We start from the raw sequence: 20,274 nt of genomic DNA, 5'->3' as shown, positions 1-20,274 counted from the left end.
AAATTTGGGGTAAAAGTGCAGTGATAATTTGCAAAGCCCTTTCATCTCTGTATGTCTTTGACATCCTTTGGAGGTTGCTAGGACAAGAAAGCTCTCACTTTGTCAGGGTCCATCTTGATTCCTTTGGTGGAGATGTGGCATCCCAGAAAATAATTGTGACTGAGAACTCACATTTTTCAAGCTTTGTGTACAAGTGATGTTCTCTGAGACCTGTAGGACAGCTCCTACATGGCATTCATGTTCCTGAAGGAAAGATAAATAAACCAGGCTCTCCTCGAAGTAAATGATGATAAATTAGTCCATAAAATCCCCCCAAATGTCATATAGGTGTTGGCGTACTATGGAAGCATTGTGTAATCCAAATGGCATTAATATATATTAATATACAGTATATTCAAAATGGCTGTACCAGATGTGAAAAACAATTTTCCACCCTCTTGGAACTGTACCAGATTGTAGGCTCCTCTGACATTGAATTTTATGAAAATTCAGCCCTTCTTCAGATGCTCAAAGAGTTTTGAAAATAAGAGGCAGAGGCTCACAATTTCTTTTGATGAAAAAACCTGGAAACATTTTACATAGGTTGCTTTTTGCAGAGTCTCCTTCTACCGTCCCTGGACATACTTTAATTTCCTTTAAAGGGATTACACCAACACTCCTTCCTTCCATTACATAACATGTGAATGCATTATTGCTAAGACTGTTTTGCAAATGCTAAAATAAGCAATAAATTGATTGTCATGATAAATTCTAAAGTGATGTATGCAGCTATATAACAACGTTGTTTGGTCTTGTACACCTAGGTGAAAGTAATATGTTTGTGCCTTCACTGCATTTCAGAGCATTTCTTTTTGACAATAAATTGTATTTTAAAACCCTTGCATCACATGAACAGAAAGAGGGGCTATATATATAACCCTCTAAGTAATAAAGGCTGTGTTATACTACATTCAAATCTCAGGTGAGAGTTTATTTCTAAAGAATATTATTTGCTACAGCAGATTTGAACGCCTTAGTTCTTCATCATGATCAGTTTTGATCTTTGCCTTCCTGATAAAGACCCTGTGAGATTCCTCAGATTTCTAAAGCAGCCAATTAGTTCTGGGAATGGTATCATCAATACTGCAGAAGGCTTATGGTTATTTCTCAGCTTTTCAAGGCAGTCCTTCTAAGGCCACTCTGTTGTTCATTTACTAGTTTTGCTACTTTGTGATAAAGTTCTATTTGTGTTATTTGACATTTTTTTTAAAAAAAATAGTCTGATTCTTTTGTTGTTTCTTTTCACTTTTAGAGCAATGCTGGCCCAGCAGTTTTCTGGCTTCTCCTGTTTCTTTTAAAACATCCTCCAGCCATGGCAGCAGTTCAAGCTGAAATGGAAAGACTCTTTCGAAACAGACGATTAACAACCAGGCCAATTTGTGAGATAATCAACCAAAAAGTTTTGGATAGCACACCCATTTTGGGTTAGTAACCTGTCATTCACAGCTAGCCTTGGGAAATTTAATCCCTTAAGTGTCAGTTAAATATTTACCACTGTCATCACTGGATCTGGGAATGCTTCTTGGCCATCCTACCTGTCTCTTTGATTTTCTTCCCTTAAAGCACAGAGAATATCAGATTTTCCCTTTAGCTGTTTCCATGTTGTGTCCAGTCTCTTCATCTTGGTAAACATGTGGATATGACCACATAGAGAAAGGAAGCAGTATGCACATGGGTGAATGTCTTTCAAATTCAGGATTTGGAAAAGCTTGAGAAAAAAATCCCCCAAAAGATGGTGACATCTTCCTTCCAAGATGACCTTGAATTGGGAACTGTCATAGAGATCAAATATCTTGGGCAGGGAAAGCACTTCTGCATAGGATATAATGGAAGCATTTGTGGAACCCACTATTCTACACTTGGTTTAATTACAGTTGGGGGACTAACCTTCCGCTTGGTCCACAGACAATCAAATTAACCAGTCTGGTAGCTGCCTTTGCTTCCTCTGCTGTCTAAACTAGGCATCTCGACAATCTTTTCAGTGGCCAACATCCAACTTTTTTTTTTTTACTACGATTCTCTTACCCTCTTTGTGGCTGTTCCTGCACCCTTAGTAACGGCTGTTAGCCATAAATTAGCCTTTAGTCCAGGTGCAGAGAACACCAGACTAGCTAACCAACAACAAGCCAAGGCTACAGATGGTGATTAAAGAGAAACAACCATAATCTGATCTATTGGGCCACATGGTCAGTTGGGGCTTGTGCGGCCAGTGTGATTACATGGTTTCATATACTTAATCAGCTATCAGGGTATGGCAATGTCAAAACCTAATCAGGGTGAAAGATATATCTCCTGCTGTCTTGCCCTCAGATTAAATGGAAAATATTCAATATGTTTCACCTAACTTTCAAGGCCTTCTGCTATCAAGTGCCCTTTTCCTGATATTTCATCTCATCCCTAATCTGAGCTTTGCAAAACATACTTGTACAATGTAATGAGTGAATCCTTGAAAGGACATGGTGACCTTTCACTAGAGGACTTTTAGACATAATTGTAATTTTAAATCATGACATCTAACTGAGATTCCTACCGCGGTGAGATGGGTGGTGACAAATTTGAAATATAAATAAATAAAAATAAGTTTCTTTGCCCTCGATCAAGTCTCCTTAAAGAAAATGCTGATGATCTGTATTCAGAACTGCTACTAAAACTAGGTTGATTTGCCCCAGCAGTAACACATTTTAACTCCAGTCTTCCTGCTAATGATCAGCACTTGCCTCGCAAAAACCTTTTATAGCTACAAAAAGAAATGGCCAATAATCCTGTTAAAATCAAAAATTCTCGTGAAGGCTAAAATAAGTTTCATATTATTAGCCTCTTAATATTAGTCTCAACCACAGGTAATAGAAGAAAGTGTTACTCTTCGTACAAACACACCTCATCACATCACATGGTGAAGGTATATTGCATTAACACGATTGAACTGATGATTGGAAATTGCCCTTCCTCCAAGGGGAAATTCCTCACACAAAAATAGCTGATCAGGTAGAAGAAAGTTTAGCATTATCTTTGCCTTCTGCTGGCTCTTTTTGTATAGAAAGTTTCTCTCCATTCTTCCCTAGCTGCAGTATCAGAAATATTACACTGCTTCCAGACCGCTGGTCAGATTATCCTCCAGATATTATATATAAGAACATATATCAAATGTTAACACTTCGGCATATCATGCAAAGTGTTTAACTGTGCTTTATTGAATAAGTCACAATTGACTATGTTTCCACAATGTCCAAAGCCAGAGGGAAAGAAAAGAAAGAAAAGAAAAGAAAAGAACCACGCACAATAAACTGGATTCAAACAACCCATTAAGCTACCCCCACCCCCACCCCCAAATCACAGTATGGCTAAATGCAGTATGCAAGTACTATCTTAGTGTTGGCAGCAAGAAGTGATGATGTGACAGAATTGTATTCTGGCCTTGTTTTCTCAGGGCCCCGAAGTCAGAACAAGAGTTCCTATCATATTTCCTTTATTGCTGATCCTGTTTCTAAAGGATTTTGCAAGATGGGAATTTGTGTGGCAATTGCAATGCTGGAAATTGAGCTGTCATCTTCCTCATACACGGATGTCATGACAGCCCAACCACACTTTTGTTCCTGTATTTTTTGGGTGCCATAATTTTTCCTGTGGGTCTTCTGTTTGTACAGACAGTGCTTTGAACGAAACACTGCGTTTGACAGCAGCTCCTTTTATCAGCCGAGAGGTCCTTCAGGACATGACCCTGAGACTGGCAGCTGGCAGAAAGTACCACCTGAGAAAGGGAGATAGGCTTTGCCTCTTTCCACTAATAAGCCCGCAGATGGACCCTGAAATCTATGAGGAGCCAGAGGTAATGCAGTGCTATTCTGAATCCTGTTCCCCGTGACAAACTTGCTCTGCCATTTGTTTATGCTATGTATCTTCGCTAAATCTGTTGAGTGAAGAGCTGTGATTATTCGGTGCACGGCATCCTTACACCAGTCAGACCTATAGGCAATGACATAATGGCAAATCCCTTGAAGGAACAACTACATCTAGATATCGCAGAAGTCAGATAATAGGGATGGGAAGGCTAAGATCCCAGGAAAGGATCTGGCAGGCTTGTGTTATGCCTACTGTCGGACAGATTTTTGCCTTCACTCGCAGTTCAGCCTTAATGTTCTACTCTTGGGAGAACTTCCAGAAATGTGGTCACTGGTAAAGACTTCTAATGATATACTCTGTTTAAACACAGTGAATACGATATAAAGTTGTTGAAAAAAAAATTCAGTTCCACGTCTGGAATGGAAAAAAATCAGCCCACCAAGGCATTAGTCTTGAGTTCTCTCTCTGCACTGAATGCGTGAACTGATTGTACCAAGAAAGAAATGCAGACGTTCTGTTGGTTACATTAGACCTGTGAGAGTTCATTCATATCAGTTTAAAAAATATTTTTTTCTCATAAGACTGGCTCTCAAGAGTTCTCCCAGGAACGAAAATAGTTTGGATTCATATTTATGATATAAAAATATAATGATATAATAATAGTAAAAATGTAAAAATCAATCCTGGAATTCCTGTTTGGCTGTTGCTATAGCAACCTATTGCACTTCTTTAAAAATATATCAGTGTCTCCTCCACTTCTGTATTCCTAACTTGCTTCCCTTTAACTCCACCTTGTTAACTTTCTTTGTTGACAGAAGATCACACTGGAACCGCTTCCTTTTATGAACAGTTTCCCAGGAACAATTCTGAAAAAAAAACTATGCTGATAGTATTGTAACATAGGTCTCATGAAGTTATTGTTTGTAACTTTAAATTATTTCAGCCTGTGTCCCAATAAACAGTAAATCCTGTGCTTTTTTCCTCAGGACTGGAGAAAAGGAATCTAAAAGCTGTAAAAGAATCTAAAAGCTATTAGAAAGAAGGTTAAGGTCACAACACAAGAATTCCCACAACTACTCTCCTTTCAAATGAGACACCTATATACAGGCCATCTCTTGTCTATTTTCCCTTCTTTGATATAAAGGGGAGAGGCTAGCCTCTTCTGTGAAGATAAAGTAGTATGCATAATTTTGGGAATTGCTATTCCTTTTACTAGTGTGAGAAAAATGAATCTTTGGGTGAAAAAGACAAGTTTTTAAAGACCTCAGATAAATGGGATCGCCTTAATAAGATTGAAACATAAAGGCATGTGGAAGCATCCTTGAAGCTGATGTGAACCAGGCCGGTTGTAAACTCCTTATCACAAACATTCCCATAGCAACCTGGGCATCTGCCCTGAGGGAGGATGCCTTCTTCCTGGCATTTGGCACCTTGAACTAATTTGCGTCTTCTTCTCTGTGACACTATTGTTTTACTAGCAGTTAACAGATAACAGAGGGGCAGAGAGTAACTTGAGAACTATTGCCTATTTAGGTATGCCTGCCTCATCATATGAATGTGTATGCATATACGTTCTTTTTCCCTTCCCCTTCTTGTAGAACTGTATAGATATCAGAACATCCACTTGGCCTGGAGGGGAGTGCCTCCCACTGACTTCTGGTGGGGTCCCCCTCCAGTACGTACTGCTCAATAAACACTGCAGTGAAGCCTTGATTATTCTGCATTTGTGTCCTGCGTTTTGATCCCACACTAGTATAACAAATTATTGTATTCTTACAACATTCAGCAAGGCTTTATGATTAACTGATTTACTTTGGAGTGGAGTTGTATCCGTAGAAAAGATTATTTGAAAGTAATTACAATTATATCTTCTGCTTTTGTTAGAATAAAAGTATTAGGATCCAGTATGTTGGAGATTCATTTCCTTCCCTATATAAATTGAGCTTTCATTCTTTTTAACGGAGTTGTAGAAGGAAACGTCATACGGACTTTTGTCTTGTGTAACTGCTTCCATGTCTTTTGCCATTTTTGGTTTGAAAACTAAATATTTTTGGTTGCTTCAAGGCCTAGCTATACTTAAAATAGACACATTGACATTAATGGGATATAAGTTAATTAGGACTAAATTCTACTGATTTCAGTGGGTCTGTTTTAATCATTATTACAATGATTTTTCCCCGTTTTTGCTACAATAAAGTTACTTTGTGTGAGATGGGCAGCTATATAAATGTGACATATAAATAAATAAAAATAAACATCCGAATGGAATTTTATAGAACTAAATATCCTATGTAGGATGTTACAATTTAAATATTGGTTGGTTCAAACTCACAGGAATGTTTGTCTGAACTTATTTTTCAGAAATTCATATATGACCGGTTTCTCAATTCAGATGGCACAGAAAAAACAGACTTCTATAAAGGAGGAGAAAAACTCAAGTATTACAATATGCCATGGGGAGCAGGAATAAATGTCTGCATTGGAAAGTTCTTTGCAGTTAATAGCATCAAGCTGTAAGTGAATGGATAACACTGATAAAATATCCATCTTTAAATGTAGCAGCGATTAAAAGAAGCTAGTGTTGGCTTGTAGCAGAAGCTAAAGTTCTCAAAGAGAAAACAAAACAAACAAAAAATGCTAATCTGGTTTGGTTTCACTGGGTGAATATGGATTGAATCCATTTTTAAAGCTCTTGATGAAGTCTTCATCTATTACATCGTTTTGACCTATCAGGCTGAAAGGAGACCAGCTGAATGTCAACCCCAATTCTGTCTGACAAACCATACTTGCTGTTATTTTGTAGTTCAAAGCAGACAGCAAACAGAAGTTTTGACTTAACCCCAGAACAGATTACTGTTCACTGTTAATTAGGAATAGCCTGCACTCAGTTTGGTAGTTGGTTTGTTGCTCAGTTTTGCCTTAGCAAAATTTCAAGAATCCGTTTACAGATCCATTTAGAGTTTATGCCAATTGCCTACAGACATCTCAGTCCATGCAAGTTGAGGATTTGTTGTGCCTGCTTTTCTTGACGGAGTTCATGTTATAATTCCAAGGGGTCATCAATCTGCATCAGTTTAGTAGTAGAAATGTAGCATCAGCCTTCAGAACCATCTGAATCACTTCACAGTGTTTACAAGAACTGGAAAAAAATCAAGGACTGTTGGCCATTAGACAGCATAACTCCAATAGGGAATAGATCTACTAGAAAATGAAACTAAAGGAGAAGAAAAATTATTTTATTATCCCCTACCTCTGTGTGTATGCATGCGTGTTTAGAAGGGATAGGTGTCTACTTGGCTGATTTGGGGAAGAAAATGCTTGATTAAATAGATCTTCTGATCTAAAAAGGTCGCTCTTATAGTATTGTTTTAGATGGATTGACAGAGTCTATTGGGCACAGTCCCATTAGTGGATAAATAAAAAAGATTACTTCCCACTATGGTACTTTTTCTAGGCCATTCTCCTTGCATGTAGCTAATGGGTAGAATGTTGATGGCATTACTATAGCTGGCTCTACTCATTCTGCCCCACCTGTCCCTAAAGGCCTGCAAGTCAGTCTGGAAATATCTACTTCAGTCGCCTTCATCTCCATGTAAGGATTAAAAAAACAACATCTGGAATCTTGGAGAGCGCTGTCAGTCTTGTAGACAACAATAACAGACCAGTTCAATACAAGCCACCTTTTATGTTCAAACAGTTCTCAGTCTCTGAAAATGTGTAACTAATTCTCCCTCACCTCATCTGCCTCAGTCAAAAATTGCAGGGAGAGAACTGTGCCTGCTGTTTTGTTGACTAATATGTTTTACAAGTTTCTATGGCTAATAATAATAATAATATCTTATTATTAATATTATACCTTAATAATAATATCAAACAACATCTGTCTATGCCAGGTCCTTGGGAAGGACTCGATAGGTGGATAAAAATGCCAAACTCAGTCTAAACATCTGGCTGACTATGCGACCAACCATAATAATAATAATAAATGTTATGGGACCTCATAATGCCCAAAGCAACATGAAATGAACTCTTCTGTCCTGAACTCAGAAACTCTGGAGCATGAGAACGTTTTGTTCCGAGCCTGAAAATGAAAAATGACTGCTTCAAACTCAGAATGTTTTGAGCACAAATGATTTTGACATGCCCAAGTCCACTGAAATCAATTGAGATTTATTTCCTTAAATGACAGACCAGAGAGAACTAGTGAACTAGAATTTTGCATCTACTTTCTGTATTTTGATGTTCTAGTTTTAATAAGTTGATAATGATGGACTGTGTCATATATTTGCAATTCTGACTGAGGAAGAATATCCTGGTGGCATTGCTAAGCCATGCAGATAGAGGCCTTGAGTGAATTAAGAAAAAGAAAAAGCCACTGAAAATATATGCAATACAGATGCATAGAATTTGTAGTGGAAAGGGGCTAGTGATATTTCTGTTAGGCCTGATCCATAAAAATTAACTTTTATAAATAGGCCTCACTGATTAACATTGGTATAGTGGGTAAGGCACCAGGCTACAAACTGGGAGACTGTGAGTTCTAGTCCCACCTTAGGCACAAAGCCAGCTGAGTGACCTTGGGCCAGTCACTCTCTCTCAGCCATAGGAAACAGGCTATGGCAAACCACTTCTGACATCTTGCCAAGAAAACTGCAGGGACTTGTCCAGGCAACCACCAGGAGTCAAGACTGACTCAAAGGCACCCAAAAAATAAAAAATAAACATTAACATCACTTGTGATTAAGTCTCCCTGAAACCTTGAAAGTAACTCTTCAAATTCCATTCCTTTCAGTGAGAGTTAAACATACATAGAGTTGCAGTTGAGGCTGACAGGGCAGGATCCAGCAGTACTCCTGCTAGAGCGATCCAGTATGTCACTTGTTGAGATGGGCGGCTATAGAAATCAATATGTCAGCATAGATCTGAGGTCTTCCGAGGCCATTGAGAAAATGGCCAAGTATTCATTGACTAAGAAAAAGTCTAGAATTTAAACCCTGGAGCACGGAAATGTATATAAGGCCTTGATTTCTGTGTACTGTAGTGGACGAATCTTCTGTGTGTAGTTATGTGTATATACAGTGTCATTCTTGTCTGCAATAAAGAGGCTAATCTTGCCAAGTTGTATCCATGAACCTGCCAAGTAAAAAGTTCAGGGTCTGGAAAGCTGGGGTATACAACTGTGCCTCTGAAGCTCGACAACAGTGTCTGTAAGCCACAGTTTGTAAGAATAAGGCCCTCTGGGCCTTACTGCTGGGTAAATTTGTAAAGGATCACACCTGTGGCCTGCAATGTCTCTTAGAAATGCCCAGCTGAATAAAGCCACACATTCTTCTGAATAAAGCTGCATAGGATCACAGTTAATTTTAGTGGGATAAGGACTCACAGTGCAAATTTGCATGCCATACAGCCTGGTTTTACAACTGTAATTTTTGTTTAAATATTTTATTTCTTTATGTTCAGACTAGGTATTTGTACCTCTTGGATATTAAGGCACAAAAAATGCAGGATCAACATCATTGGCTATACTGATCAGGTGTTTTTGTTCTCCTATTTACAGATGTGTTTTCCACCTCCTAAACTATTTTGATTTGGAACTGAAAGATTCTGCTAAGGAGATCCCAGGCTTCGACAAGCAGAGATACGGCTTTGGAATGCTGCAGCCGGAAACAGATGTCAGAATTCGATATAAATTGAAAGATCAGTAAAGCAGCGCCTCTTTTCTTCTATCTAGTGCTACATAATCTGCAAACAAACAACGGCTTGTTAGTTTCAGTTGGAATTGATTTTGATGCCCATTACTAAAGGGATGGCAAATGTCTAAAACTAGAACATACTCTGCTTTCCAATTTCCTGAACGTGTTCTCCCCTTGTGAAAGCGGCTTCTGTTTTTCTACCTCATTCTCAGGATGTTTCAGAAGTTATGAAGAAATTCATTGTGATATAAGCTATTGAGGGTGAGGCTGTTACTTTTTCAGTTTTACCTCTCTCCATCACTCTAGCCTCTCAGGCTTACAATGACTCATCTGAAAAAAGCCCCCCTGTGAAAAGCAATGGGGTGCGTGTAGACTGTAGGATGAATACTTGTACAATGAATTACCGGATCCTGATATAATACTTCCATTCTCCTTGGGTACGTCATAATGGAACTAGTGCAACAGCACCACACTCCTTTCATATGAATTTAACTGAAATTCCTTTTCCATAAAAAACAAAAAAACAAACAAAAGCAATTTCTTTTCTATCAGTTTGAATTCAGAATAATATTTTGGCACAGCGCTATGTCAGTCTTTGCCAACTATGGCCCTCCAGATATGCTGGCTGGGAATTCTGAGAGTTGTAGTTTAATGCACCTGGAAGGCATCAAATTAGAGAAGCCTGGTTTATGTTTAGCTATGAAAATGCATTTTATGCTATTCAGCAAGCTGCTAATATTCAAAGGCTTCCAACTATATCCTTGCAAACCCATATTTCTGGATATTCATGTTGATGCAAGTGGAGAATTGCAAATAGTCCATGTTTGCATAAACCATATAAATTAGCTTTTTTGCGACATGCAATAAAACCAACTAAGTTCTGAGTCCATGAACAGTGAATAATAAATATGAGTAAAAAATTATTTATTGGATTGACAAGCAGGTGTTAAATTACTGTTTCCTCCTCAGATTCTTCAAGAAAGATTAAAAACTCGCACAACCCCCCCCCCATAATACAGAAGGAAGCAGATAGTAACTAACTACATCAAGAGCAGTGTGTGTATGTGTGCGTGCGTACCCACATATAAGTGTATGAGAAACGTATGGCTTCAGGGGAATCAATGATGTCAAAATGCCAGGCACAACTGCCGTATGCACTACACAAAGATAAAAGGGAGCAGGGGTTGCACCTCCCATTCTGATGATGTTGGTCTCCACAGCAAACACACCTGTATAGCCCTGGTGTTGCTAATTTGCAGCTCCCCAGGATTTCTCACTGTTGGCCATGCTAGCTGGCTACTGTTAAGAATTGTAGTCCAGCAACATCTGGAGGACTACAACTTTCCTGCCCCAAAGCAATATTACAATCCCAACTACGTTATAAAAAAGTCACCTCCTGAAATCAGTGTATTCCTTGAGGCAATATAAATGGTAGATAGGAAAGGTCCATTCAGAGCAAGATTATAGGCTGTTCTCCACAGCAGCATTAAAATGCAGTTATTTAGCACAGGGACTGGCTTAAAGTATGTCAGCTTAAAGAACTGCTGACCATCCTTCCCACATCTATTCTGCCTTGGCAGCAAAGCAGAACTGGGATGTCTGTCCACACAAGAAGCTGTGGGGGGAAGAGAACTGGCATGGAAAATGCTTCATTTGATGCCAGTTACTGACAGCAAAAGACCTGTAAGACTTCTACTGTCAGCTGTCCAGCCCATGGCATGATTACTCTGTGGGACTGGAGACATCCATCTTCTCTTCTGCTTGTTCCCCCTTATTTCTTCTGCCACCCTGGAAGCTTTGTTTTCCTTCTCATCCAGTGTCAACTGCTATCAGGATAAACCACCACCAATTGCTTTCCTTCAAGTATGGCAGGGTAGGCTGGGACAGTATGCACTGGTGCCTCAGATGGCGGCTTTAGCACCTTTCAAGTTGTCCAAATGAAAGATCACAATGTGGAGGTGTTCCGCACCACTAATCTGTCAGAACACAGGTCTACTGGGCCAACAATAGTCCAGCTGAATGTTGGTGGGGTTAGAGAGGGGCGTGGAGTAAACTCAGCCATCCTCAAGCCCCTGACCTATCAGCCGGGCTATTTTTGGACAGGTTTACAAGCCCCACAGAAGACTTGTAGACTGGTTTACCATATTTCCTATCATTTGGGTTAGAAAGGGAAACTGGCAGAACTCTTGCTAATTTCACCCCAGCTCCCAAATATTCCAGGCAGATAAATGTAGAAAGGAAATGCTGGAAGCAAGTAACCACAGCACCCTGAAATTTCCCCCCAAGACTGCAAAATAGCATTAGAGTAGGCCAAATGGCATTATTTCACTGCATGTAATGTGTTGGCTGACAGAAGGTTGATCTACATAGCTGTCAGCCCTTCAAAGTAGACCAGACCAGGAAGCCAAAGTCATATAGGCCAATACTACTTTAGTAACAGAATAGTCCTCCTGTCCCTCAAGGCCATTCCCTCTTCCCTCTACAATAGCAGATAAATTAGCCAAACCTAACCTTGGTGAGGTCTAAAGACAGTGGCAGCACTCAGTGACCTTGGCTAATCTTGAAAAAAGCTAAGCAGCAAAATACCTCATAGTATCTAGAAGTAAGACTACCAGAAAATCACAAGGTTATAGGCTAAAAGATGAAGGGAAGGTAAAAAAATATCCTGGAAAAAGACAGTAGCAAAACTCTCATTTTGCTGCCAAGAAAACTACACGGACATGTCCATATAGCCAGCAGCCAACATTCTGAATGGAAGGATTCATCCTGCTGGTTTTGTGTCTGAGGGCTAAGTTGCTATGCATGTTAACTGGGAAGTAAGCCTAACTAGACACAATGGCTAGAGTCCTACTTTTCATGAAATCATAACATAGTTTGGATTTTGCTTAACAAGGTAAGTGAACTTAGCTGTTGTGGTTTGTAAACCATAGTCTAGGATTTGGAGTTATGTGTGATTTTTTTGGGGGGGGGTGTGTGCCTGACAACTCCATGGACAAATCCATGCTGTTTTCTTGGCAACATTTTTGGAAAATGTTTAGGAAAAGCCTTCTTCCTAGGGCTGAAAGAAAGGGACTGGCCCAAGATCACCCTGTTGGCTTTATGCCTAAGGCAAGCCTAGAACTGGGTTTCTAGCCCAGTGTCTTTAACCACTGCACCAACTGGTTGTTATGTGTGAACTAGGTCGCTGTGTTGTTCAACAAGCCATAATTTAACCCCAGGATAGCACAAAATGCAGTCCAGTTACTCTTATAGTCTTACAGTTAAAGCAGTCTTATGTAAACATACAAAGTGCTGCATAATTCTACTGATGCTCAGTGAAGCCTGTTTCTAAATAAATATGGATTAGCTGTAATCTTAAAGTTAAAACTGAAGATTAACACACACACAAACACACACAAATAGATATTTACAAAGCAATTGTTGAGGAACCCAGTATTTGGGTTGTCTCATCCAGGCTGGAAATGGAAAGACTCCTTCTAGTTGAATTCAGTTTAGAGCAGTGCTTTTCAAACTTGGCACCTTTTAAGATGTGTGGACTTCAACTCCAATGTTGGCTGGAGGATTCTGGGAGTTGAACTCCACACATCTTAAAGTTGCCAAGTTTGAAAAACACTGGTTCAGAGGATCTTCAATGGATTATCTAGAGTACAGCAGCTTCTTTTTCAGGCACAGTGCTACCCGTTTAATGAAGTCCAATAACTACCAAGTATGTATGTATGTGTGAGTGTGTGTCTGTGTATACGTACACACACACACACTTGTTGAATCCAGGCAAAAGCTACAGAAATCACTTCCATGGGAAAACCAAACAAAACTGCAGCAAAAACACTTTCCCACTGTTATTATTACTATATTTTTCCCTTAAAGCTAGACTTTCATTTTCCAGCATCAAAGAGAAGCAAGCAGCCTTTTGAGACTACAGTACAGTATGCTGAAATAAATGTGTTAGTTTTTACGGAGCCATAAGACTCTGCGTAGTTTTTGCTGTTTCATTTCCTCCTGGAAATACTGTAGATGCTGTTATAAAGCAAAAATAAGCAAGCACTATAGTAAAAACAAGGTTTTTTTTTTTTTTATGAGAATTGACACAGACACACATCTTTAACAGAGCAAAGAAATCATCTCAGTACTAGAGTTAAGTAAAAGCTTTAGGAGAAAAACAACAGAGCACCAAACTGAAAAATCAATGAGATGTCCTAGTCAGAGTTGATCTAGAACAATCTTTTTCAAACTTGGCAACTTGGCTGAAGAATCCTGGGAGTTGAAGTCCCCACCTCTTAAAGTTGCCAAGTTTGAAAAACACTGATCTAGAACAGCCTGTCAAGGGAAGCTGTTCCCATGAAATCTCATAGGATACCCTTTTTAAAGTGTTTCTTATGCTGCTGTTGCTCTTTACTTTTGTTTAAATTGTTTCTTCAGTTGGATTGACTGCTTTTATTTTCTTATGACCATGTACTGTTGGATGTTTTATAGAAAGGGCAGATATACATTTTGTATGTTGTATTGTATTATAGATTGTATTGGATGAGGAACTCATATTTCATTTTTCTATAGTCCAAACCTTTATGTCTGTCCCGTTATCTGATCAAATCTCAAGCTCTGAAGGAGAACTCACTTGGGGAGGGGTGTTCTGTAAAACTCCCCCCCATAATGTTATAATGCCTGGAGGCTTTAGAATCAGATTCATGTACATGCACATTTAACATTTATGTTCACCACCATTCTCAGTCCACTTCATTTCATAGCTATTATACAAGTAGGCATGTTTTTTCCCCAAAAAACATAAGGTAGAAAACATGGATTTTATGCTCAAAACATTCCTATAAGGTCGGTCTGAGAGAAAGTGGCCAAAATCTTCAATTGAGCTCCATATCAAGGGGGAAGTGAACTTGGGTTCCCCCCCGTCCAGTCCATCTATTGCTCTAACCATTATACCACACAAAGCAAAGGTTGTTCATGCCCCTATAATTAGTAATCTTGCAGAATCTGGAGGAAAATCCAGTGCTTCAGGTTCTGTTGTTTTCCCCTTCTGATGAGACCCGTTACATTACGTGTAAATGGTGAATGACAGTTCCTCTTTAAAGAACTGTCTTTAAACAAGACACTTCTTAAACCAGTGTTCAGATGATTTTGAAAGGAGGACGATCACCCTGAAGAGTTAGGTTTAGCATAATAGATAGAATCTAAGAAGGTGAGGACAGTAGCCCATAGTTCCACCTAAGAGCTTTAAGAACTGTCTTAGATCTTGATTTCTACATTTACATTCATCTTTAGCATATGTAAATTCATGTACTGTTTTACATTTTTCAGGGGGAAGGCACATTTGCTTTTTAATTTTTAGCAACACAGAACTACAGCACTACCAGAACAATCACGATGCAGCCCAGTGTTGACTGAAATTGAAATCCCATTTCAGAAGGTGCCTACCTAAGACATCCTTCCCAGGCCTGGGACAAATCTTTTCAAAGATCTTGCTGCATCTTTTAAACTCCTTTCCTCTCTTTATTTAGCTACCCTACTGCAGTCTGAAGCAATTTTCTTTATCTGTTACGTGGCAAGTTTTTTGCAATTGGGAATCAGTTCCTGAATTGCACATCCCTGTTGAAAGCCATGTATCCATGCAAATGGGCTGACTACAGTCTGGTAATAGGGCTGTATGTGTAGACCAGGGTTTCTCGACCTTGGGAACTGTAAGATGTGTGGACTTCAACTCCCAGAATTCCCCAGCCAGCCATGCTGGCTGGGGAATTCTGGGAATTGAAGTCCACATATCTTACAGTTCCAAGGTCAAGAAGCACTGTGTAGACCTTAATGTTTAAGCCCTGAGAAATGACCATTAATAGGATAAAGTAGGTTTTGATCACATTGTGGGCATTATGCTGAGAAATCTTTTTTAAACCACGCTATCATATGTTATTCCCTGAAATTATTTAATACTTTATAATAACTGTCTCAGCAGGAGAAGAAAATGTTATGCTTCAAATAACAAGCACAACCATAAATAGATGATGTCAATTTTATAAAGCTTGGCCTTGGCTTTTATGGCAGACTTTCTTCTGGATAGGATTACATCTGTCCATCTTGAGAACATCTAAATAATTCTTTGAACTAAGTATAGGGTGCAGGTTTTCCTTTGTATAAGGGTAGGTGTGTGTTTAAGTACAAATGAATAGATGAGCTCAGTCAGGTGATTCAGATTTCCCAACCTGATGGTCTCCCGGTACTCTATTGCCAGCAATCGTATCTCATATTTCCGTATCTTCTCTTACTTACAGTTTGTTCAATATGAAAACCTCAAGTTACAAGCCCACGAAGTGCAGGTTCATATAGATATTGTCAAGCAAGCACTCCCATTACAAAAGGTTCAATTTTCATGACATTAATCATTATTTAAAAGCATTAGATTCAGGAGAAGATTACCTAATGTGAAGTCCAACTTTCCTAACAAGCCAAATGGCTCTTAATGAAAGCCTTTGGTGGTTTGACACGGAGCAGCATCTATCAGAGATTTTTCAGCATGAATAAGCCAGCAGTGCAACAAATGCTTATAGCTGTTCGGGGACTTGTGGTCTGAAGGCTTAATGTATCCAATTACCCAAAACCCCTTCACAGCACTGCTTTTCCCATTGTGCACATGCTTCCGGGTTATTCTGGCTGACTTGTCCATAACATAGTGTTAGAATCATTAAATATTTATTTAGAATTAGAATTATAGCTTGTATTTATTACATTTTGGTACTTCGTATTAGTCCTTGAAAACTATGTGGACTTTATTAGTACAGAAAAAAAAATGAGGCAGCAAATCTTATGAAAACTGGAGGGTAAAAGCTCAGCTCTTCTTAGAGGCCTTCTTTATACACACATGCCCCCCTTCCCCACACCCAGCATCTCATTAGTGTGCCTCTGCATTAGGAAGATTCATTAGATTTGCACCTGAAGTGTAACTTACAATACAATGTCTATTGTGAAGTTTTTGCATCCTCCAACACAGTATCTTTACTTTCTTGATCTTTTTGTACAAAATATCAATGGTGATAAAGAGAGTTGAGTTCTTGAGCCCTTGTGAGAATCTGAAATTCAGTCTGATTGACAAAAAGGAACCACAGCTCTGTGGTGGAGCATGATGTTCTTCATGTAGAAGATCCTAGGCAAAACAGGCCAGGGACTGAACGTGGGATATTCTTCATGCAAAGCAGGTATTTTGCAACTAAATCAAGAATGTTCCCTCAGGTAGTGATGCTAGAACAACAGATAAGGAGGTCTGACTGGATTAATGGCTGCCTTGATGAAGGATGTTGTCAGCCCATAGCCATGATGGATGGATGGATGGATGGATGGATGGATGGATGGATGGATGGATGGATGGATGAATGGATGGATAGATGGATAGATGGATAGATGGATAGATAGATAGATAGATAGATAGATAGATAGATAGATAGATAGATAGATAGATGCATGCAGCAGAACTGTAGACTACAAGAATGTGTTCTATGTGTATATTGGGGTGGGGAATCTCTGGACTTCCAAAGTTGCTGAACTACAACTCCTAGTATCCTTCACTATCAGTTCTGCTGCTTAGGGGTGCTGGATATTATAGTCCAACATCTGAACAGCCATATGTTCCCTGCTCCTGCTATGTATCATGGTAATGTTAATGCTGCTCTCCTGTACTTTTCTCTCTCTCTATATTGTGTATATTAAAGAAATGCCTTTAACAAAAAGAAATCTTCAGAAAGAACAATCCCTCAAGAGGAAGAATGATGTTACATCAGCCCTCATTGTGATACTGCAGTATTTTTTTCTTTTCAGGGGGATCTTGTAAAAATCACCTTTCATCTCTTTCATGAAAGTCTTTCCAGGACTCTGCAACCTCATTCCCATCATGGAGTGCTACAATATACAGAGAAAAAAACTTAAGCTAACTTTCCTTTCTTCCTTCCAATGGAACAGCAAAGATTTGTACAGATAGTCCTTGCTTAATGACTCTAATTGGGATCTAATTTCCATCACTAAGTGAAGCGATTGTTAGCCAAAACATCACGACTGCACCGCTTAGCAACTGCAGTTCTAGTAGTCCAGGTTGTGGTCGTTAGGCCAGAACCTCATGCTTCTCCTGCCCTGCCACGCTCACCTTTGCTTCCCCTCCCCCCACCCACCTATCTCCCCTCATCTCTGGCCTTTTGGCCACCCTGCACCCCACCTTGCACCCCCACTTCCCTGCACTCCGCCACCCCTGCCACTCTCCCAGCTGACCTTCACCACTTCTTCCTTCTGCTGCTGACAAGGCAGCTGCTGGCTATGCAAGGCCTTCCCGAGGTCAGCTGGGGGCAGCTGGGGGCGGTGGAGTGCAGGGCAGCCAAAAGGGCAGAGATGGGGGAGAGATAGGAGGTGGAGGGAATTGAAGCTCACGCTGCAGTTGTAAATGTGGGCGGGCTGCCAAGTACCCAAATTTTGATCACAGGACCACAGGGCACTACATTGGCCATAACTTTGAGGACCAGTTGTAAATACCATTCGTTCAGTGTCATAACTTCGAATGGTCACTGAATGAATGGCTGTTAGGCAAGGACTATCTGTATAGAATCTGAGGGCTACACAGTTGGAAATCCTAGAGATCTGATTTGCTGGCCAGTTTGGGGAAGTTGGCAGGTCCTTGTACCTGGGGTGAGTTCTATTGTCAGGCAAATGGCCCTTTCAGGAGGGCAGCAGAGCTGAGGAAGCTCATTGTTAAAGGAGATGAAATGTTCAGGTCATCAGTTGAGAAAGGATGGACAGTTGGGGTTTCTCTGGGTTGCAGTTCCCTTGGCAGAGCTGCCCTTGGGCTGTACTGTGAGCTGGTGAGAGGCTTCTGTTCTTTGGGTTAGATGGGATTGCAGGGGGGCCTTGTCTGGGGCAGGGTGGGTCAATTTGGGTCTGATGGGATTAGGCAAAGAGATGAACTGGGTCTGATTATGGGCATACCTAAAAGACAGGTAGGAAAAGAGGGTGCATTTTGTTTGTTAGATCGATTTTCTCCACTACGCTAGCAAACCCACAAAAGCCTCTGAAAGCCGGTATGGATTGGGCCCACACGGACTTGGCAAGTGAATGGCAGCAGGTGGACAACACAGAGCTGGGTCATCATGCAGCACAGCAAAGATAAACATTTACAGCCTGGCTTCTAAAGCGGCCCAAACGTTTATAAATACTGTGAATTACAGAGGCATTAAAAGGGGGAGGTTAGACATTGAATAGCCTTTTTTTTTTTCCTTTTTCCCTTCCTTTATCCTTTTGTATGTTAATCATTGTCAAATTTTCTCTGTTCATCTTCTTTTTTCAATATGCACAAACAATATTAAGTAACAATACAGTGGAGACCTTAATACTAAAATATGAGCTTAAGACCAAAACCTTTACTGACAACCAATACTTTGACACAACTTGCAGTGGTTTTTAAATGTTATATTCAATTCTGGATAAAAAAGCTAAATAATTTTATGCTCATTAACATTGAAATTTTAAATCATAATTAACACCGGTATAATTTTTTTTTTCTTTTAATCTTCAATGGTCTAAGTCACTGGCTGGGGAATTCTGAGAGTTGAAGTCCACATATCTTAAAGTTGCCAAGGTTGAGAAACACTGGTCTAAGTTATCTAAACATTAGAGTGTTAATAATCTTTAATCTATATTGTACAAATACCACTGTATCAAAACAATATAATGCATTATGTAAGTTTCACAATATAATAAAAATATTACTATTTTAAAAACCCACAGAACTGGGTCAACAAGCCTAATCATTAGATATGGTTTATCAATCACAATAACTAGGTTCACAATATACAGTAAGAAGGACAGAATATACAGTAAGAAGGACTATACAGTAAACCAAACAAACCATATTACAAATGATGTAAAAAAACCAAACTGGATTGAAGCATTAAAAAGGGTCCTATGAGCCCAACATTTTCACTATACCCCTGGATAAATTGATGGAGGGCATGTTTATCAAATTTGCTGGTGACTCAAAATTGGGTGGTATAACTAATAGAGAAGAAGACAAAAAGAAAAAAAATCAAAATGCTTTTGATGATTTAGAGAAATGAGGTGAATATACAGTAAGGAGGACAGAAGGAATGGGGTAAATTTAACCTTGAGAAAAGACTACTATGAGGGGTATAGAAGTACTTTTCAAGTACATGAAGAGGTGTCACAAAGAAGATGATCAAGATCTGTTCTCTCTTATTCCAGAGCATAGAATAATGCATTTAAACTATGGGAAGGCAGGTTCTAATAGAATATTAGAGAAAAAAAACTTCCTAGGGTAAGAATAGTTTGATAATGCAACCAATTATCTAGAAAAGTGTTGGGCTCTTCACCGGATGTGATCAACCATTTGTCTGGTATGCTTTAGCTTGGATTTTGCACTGAGCAGGGAGTTGGCCTTGTCACGGGTTCTTTTTTAAACCAAATCCAATTAGATTGACCCAGACTCAAGGGAGACACGAAAGGTTCACATTATACTACCACCCTGGACGGGTGGTTTCTTTATATCTCCCTATAAGGGTTGGCGAGATGTTTTATTTCGTAAAAACAAACGTATAAAAGTAATATGTGAGCGCTTCCTGTATTCTGTTCCTATCTCTATCCTATTACTATGATATTAATATTACTCTTCAATTACTATCACTATGGCAATGCTTATACTATACTCTAT

The 20,274-nt window shown here is 39.4% G+C and overlaps 1 protein-coding gene across 3 annotated transcripts in view; it reads left to right on the top strand.

Annotated features, from left to right (window-relative positions):
* Positions 1-15,292, top strand: part of PTGIS (prostaglandin I2 synthase) — a 48,003-nt gene extending 32,711 nt beyond the window's left edge. For 2 of the 3 annotated variants that reach the window (XM_088153719.1, XM_088153718.1), the window contains exons 7-10: positions 1,292-1,463; positions 3,684-3,865; positions 6,241-6,392; positions 9,437-15,292. In XM_088153719.1, coding sequence (XP_088009845.1) covers positions 1,292-1,463; positions 3,684-3,865; positions 6,241-6,392; positions 9,437-9,584 — 654 coding nt within the window. In that variant the 3' untranslated portion in view covers positions 9,585-15,292. The remainder of the gene's footprint in view (positions 1-1,291; positions 1,464-3,683; positions 3,866-6,240; positions 6,393-9,436) is intronic. The other variant, XM_007431191.4, reaches the window with a different exon arrangement.
* The last annotated feature ends 4,982 nt before the right edge of the window (positions 15,293-20,274 follow it).

This window comes from Python bivittatus, unplaced genomic scaffold, assembly GCF_059951505.1.
Source record: "Python bivittatus isolate LINGU-HERP-01145 unplaced genomic scaffold, Pbiv_v1 ctg000700_np1212, whole genome shotgun sequence".
Lineage (NCBI taxonomy): Eukaryota > Metazoa > Chordata > Lepidosauria > Squamata > Pythonidae > Python > Python bivittatus.
This window is presented reverse-complemented; position numbering and strand designations above follow the sequence as displayed.